This window comes from Penaeus chinensis, chromosome 10 (assembly GCF_019202785.1).
Source record: "Penaeus chinensis breed Huanghai No. 1 chromosome 10, ASM1920278v2, whole genome shotgun sequence".
NCBI classification, from domain to species: Eukaryota; Metazoa; Arthropoda; class Malacostraca; order Decapoda; family Penaeidae; genus Penaeus; species Penaeus chinensis.
This window is the reverse complement of record NC_061828.1, coordinates 18,690,364-18,695,363: the sequence shown is the minus strand read 5'-3', so window position 1 is coordinate 18,695,363 and position 5,000 is coordinate 18,690,364. Positions and strand designations below refer to the sequence as shown.

The following is a 5,000-nucleotide window of genomic DNA, read 5'->3' as shown; positions in this document are numbered from 1 at the left end:
CTTGGAAGTTTTCACAGACTAATTTATTTTTTTCCATTTGAGGTTTGGTTCTAGATTCTGCTTTCTACAGTATACTAGCATAAAAACAGTTATACCTTTATAACAGGGATGAGAACAAACCTTAGAAAATTCACAGTTTGAATTATCTAAACACAATTCAAATTGTGAATATTCTAAGATTTGTTCTCTTGACTGTTATAAAAGTTTAATTGTTTTTAAGCTTACATAGTTTCTCTTTCTGCTGTCAAAAACAATAAACCAATAAAAGCCAATTTTCTGATCACAACAATTCAACATTAGCTACTGATTCTAGGAGTAAATTAATTTTGTTTACTAATTCTCATAATCTAATAATTCATTAATATAATTTCAAAAGATCTGTCCCATGAATACACATAACCTGAAAAATACCAACCTACACTTTGTAACGGTTGAGGGGTGGCAATAGAGTAAAAAGCTTTACAAAGTATTTTCTAAAGTGTCAACTACAATAATTCTACTGAAAAGCATTTTTTCCTACATATCAAAAACAGATTTACTGTATGAGTTTCTTGTTACACTTGTCCTGTAAATCCATACCATACTTGATCCTCTCATCTGCTAATTTCAAGTGATTCCAATGAGTTATCATATCTTGAACAGTTCTTAAATTATGAACTGTATAAAGCTTCTCTGCAAGACCTGCACCAACACCATACACACTAGTCAAGTTCTGAAAGGTGGAAACTATAACAATGTACATCCTTCTATATATACACATTTAAACATTTTCTGATTATATGATAAAATAAGAATTAAAACAAGTGTTCAAATGTAATACTTCAAAGCATCAATTCTTTCAAAAAGTTTATTACCTTTAGTCCTATATACTTTTCCGATTCTGCTTTAGTTGTGACCTCTCTACAAGTTCCAGTTCTTAGAACCTCTTGCACTACCTTAAGACAATGTCCAGTTCCCAAACCTTTCAGCTCCTCAATCTATAAGAACAATATTTTCTAAGACACAACAAAACTATCAATATTATATAATTTGCATGATACTGATGTAACATATATAAAATTACAATTCCAAAACTAGATTATTTTACTAAAAAGATACTTTAATTTTTCATGGATGGATGCATATATACATACATAAACACATGCATATATATATATATATATATATATATATATATATATATATATATATATATATATATATATGTACATAGTGTTTAAAAAAAATAATAATAAATAAATAAATAAACAAACAAATAAAAATAAAATGCCCAGTCATACCCGTTCCAATGTTTTCCTGTAAAGATCATAATTACTTAGTTGATTAATATGGAGCAGTTACTTTTTCATGTAAAAGTACTTTGATCACATCAGTCTGGTGATAATTTCTTACTTTTTTATTCTTTATACTTAGTTCTCATTCAGAGAATGTATCAAATGCACCTGGAATTAATAAATGAGGTGGAACGGGGAATGAAACACTTAAATTCCACCACTTTAATAATATGATAATGCTAAAGTTCACTATCTACATTGACATATCTGTGAAGCTATTACTGAGCAAATGAGAGCGACATGCTTCTTGCTTGCTCTTAAATATGAATTTTAGGCTGAATATGGTAGTTTTACTAGCCTCTCACAGTCTCTTAATTTCATGCTTGTTCATGCTCTATTATAAAGATAATATTTATATGTCAATTACAATATACATGAGTATTAATTATAATCAAATATATACACAAGGTATGATTATGACAATCATAAGAAATATATACTCCATTGATATAAAAAAAATAACCTAATTACTTATTACCATGCCCATGACATGAAAGTTTACCATGACTGTCTATTTGTTCTTTATGTGGGACTATGGAATATTTGTTTTTGAGTCCTTGTGACACTGTACTCATCTTATCTAAAAAGTGCTAATTCTACCTGCTCCATTGTCGTGACGGTAAAAGGAAGACATTTGATGGTGGCTGCAGCTTTAGCATATGCCAGTGCTCTTCTTTCATCACCCATGACAGTCCAGTAATTATTCATAAATGTTAATGACTCCTGGAAATAAGTGGAATATGTTAGTACTGACAATTTATATTGGTAATATTTAGGTTTCCTTTCTTTCTTCTAAAATTAACAAAATAGTCACATTTAAATAAATGTCTATTGTATTAATGAAAAAGTTTTATGCACGTAGACACTTACTACCAATTTCATATTATGGTTTTGTAATTTAGCATTTCGTTCAAGGATATTCTCATTGAAGGTCTTTTTATCATGCTCTGTGTGACCTGCAAACATATAAAAAAAAATAATTATGGAAAGTATTTGTCAATGACAGTTAGATAATCTAAATATGAAGACTTGTAAATGAGAAACAAATAAAATCTAGCTTCTATGTGAAGTAAAAATATTATCAATAAATGCACGACCATATGTCAAATCAGTATTAGAATTTACTGATGATTTACCCAGCTCCTCGTTATCCTTTGCCAGTTTCTGTTTGCTGTCTGCTGATTCACTTTGTAATCCCAATTCACTTCTTTTACTTGAACTCTGAGCATCTTGCAGACTCTCCACTAACCACTGGTGATAACCTTCCAATAGGAAATTGTTTTCCGGCATATGCATTTTCTGTCTGAAAGGAAATATGTATAATTCTTGTAAACAACTTGCTAAAAAGAAAGAAAATATCCCCAAAGACTGAAGTATATAGCAAGCTTTATCAAACACATTAGTGTGACTGTGGAATAATAGTAATTACCGAACACAAGTATACATCCACTGAGATGAAACAATCTTAATGTGACTGTTCTGAGACAGCTGTGGGTATAACTTCTTAATCTGCTTAACATTATCCAGCTCGGATATAACATGAGTTACTCTGCAAAAATTAATTGATATTTTTAACAGTAATCAATAAGTTCCTGCATGCAATGCTAAGGAGAGAAAAAAGTATGATATAAGGTTGAATAGTGCACTTACAGATTTCACTGTTAAATAATTTTGTATCATGATATACATCATAGCTAGATTACTGTAGCTCTGTAAAGAAAACCTGCACACATCCACCACCTGCTGACAGCAACCTATGTGCCTGAGGAAGGCCAATAAATTCCACCAAGTAGAGGTGCTTTCTAGAAAGGTAGGGAGTATAGTTGTGTGTGCCAAATAATCATGAAAAAAGTCTGTGCTCTTTCTTATAAAAATATACAGTTTAAGGTTTGTTGGTCTTTGACTGAGCACCAAAGGCAGAGAGCCTATTGTGATCACAGTCACCTGACAAAAAGTACTATCTTCTGCATCAATATCATAAGCCTTTCACCACAGAACACAAACGATGCATAATGGTTGTAAAATCACATTTTAAGCCAATCTAGTATCTGAGAATGAAAATCTAATGCTTCTAATAGCAAATAAAGTTTATACCTTTCGCACAGCTGATCTTCACAGTGAAATCCATTCTTTGCAGCAAAATTCTTCATTAGTTGAAATCGCTTTCCCTGAATGCCTTCTTGAACTAAAAACAAAACTGCTTCTGGTTTTTCACCCACAGAATCAAGAACAGGTTCCATTTCCTCGTGTCTTCGCTTTTTTGATTCGCAAGACATTGTTAAAAACTAATGTTTTGCTTTAATAAGGAAAATATTCACTCCAAAGCTCTTCTTTCTTGTTTTATAGGGTTTAGACTATTCTACAATCTATATTCCCTGCTAGTAATATGGTCACTCTTCTTCTTTCCTCTTTTATACGTCTTTGACTTTTAATAAGGTCTTCTTCTTATTCTTTCTTCTTCTACAGGGTTTCGGACTTTGATAAGGTCACTCTTCTTCTTTCTTCTTTCTTCTTTTATAGGGTTTTAGACTATATAGTAGTCTATACTACCTGGATTTTCATTTATGGGTCTTCGTTGTTTCTATATTATATCTATTATTCTTGTTCTCTGTAGGAAGATTTTTGTGTGTCTCATAATGTAATACTTCTTTACTGGTGGGTGATCTGCACCTGTAAGTAATAAGTTTAAATTAGGAGTTTGTATTTTTAATTGTTTTAATGATTGTAGTAGGTTTATTCTATGTGAATTGAATCTTGGGCATTGTAATATTAGGTGTTCTGGTGTTTCTTCTTGGGTGTTACAGATAAGGTCACTCAAACAGGGCGGATTCATATGTAAACATTTATCACAAGGGTCCCTCGTTTACCGAAGAAGCCGATTGTTGGTATGCAGTTATGACGTCATAGGTTTTCTTTGATAGTAGGGGGTAGCTGTGTTATTTACAGTAAAAAATGAAAAGGGGAATACATATATAATTTATTCACACAAGAATATAGGTAACAAAAGAGAAGTATAGATTAATATAATAAATATAAGTAACTATATACAAAACAAATGTACAAATGCATGTATTCTACATATATGGCGTGGGTTTCACTTTGCTTATACCTCCATTGTTTCTTGTATGTTCTGCAATTAAAATCAATGTCTTTAATGATGACAATTGTATATAATCGCGGAATTTGGTTTTAATTAAATCTAGCCGTGAAAATCTTATCTCTGTATCGAAAATGGATGTGGTGAGCGAGAGAACCTTCAGTGCAAAATGGGGCAGCGACTTTAATTCTGGATCAACTCCTTTAAGTTTCTTATAAAACTCTGTTGCGTCGTATTTCCTCATATCTTCATCAAATTCATACCACGGCAATTTCACTATTTAATAGCTAAGACATTTATACCGCCATCGAAAATCGTGCGAGTTGATCCAGCGATGGCATATCAACTCTCAAGTTGCAGTTCAATGCGCGAGGGGGGCTCAGAGCAGCTGCCAACTTCCAGAGTCTGTCATTCAAGTAAAACTGTTTGGTTATTTCTAGGTATCAAATTGGGTGTGGTGACGACATTTTGACTCTGGAACAAGGAATTTATAGCTAACCCTAACCAAGTCTGGCAGAATGGCAAGCGCAGCCTCATATCCCGTGGGTCTAGTTTTTCTAGCGGCTCTC

At 32.2% G+C, this 5,000-nt stretch overlaps 1 protein-coding gene across 3 annotated transcripts in view; it reads right to left on the bottom strand.

Moving 5' to 3' along the window:
- The window catches only part of LOC125029617 (DNA-directed DNA/RNA polymerase mu-like), a 6,972-nt gene extending 2,835 nt beyond the window's left edge, over nucleotides 1-4,137 (bottom strand). For 2 of the 3 annotated variants that reach the window (XR_007115210.1, XM_047619601.1), the window contains exons 1-7: nucleotides 3,429-4,137; nucleotides 2,764-2,883; nucleotides 2,471-2,637; nucleotides 2,205-2,290; nucleotides 1,935-2,057; nucleotides 855-977; nucleotides 580-712 (exon numbers count right to left, since the gene is read on the bottom strand). Coding sequence is in view for 2 of the 3 variants with exons in the window: in XM_047619601.1 (XP_047475557.1) it covers nucleotides 580-712; nucleotides 855-977; nucleotides 1,935-2,057; nucleotides 2,205-2,290; nucleotides 2,471-2,637; nucleotides 2,764-2,883; nucleotides 3,429-3,610 (934 nt within the window). In the remaining variant the exon portion in view is untranslated. The remainder of the gene's footprint in view (nucleotides 1-579; nucleotides 713-854; nucleotides 978-1,934; nucleotides 2,058-2,204; nucleotides 2,291-2,470; nucleotides 2,638-2,763; nucleotides 2,884-3,428) is intronic. The other variant, XM_047619602.1, reaches the window with a different exon arrangement.
- Between the last annotated feature and the right edge of the window lie 863 nt (nucleotides 4,138-5,000).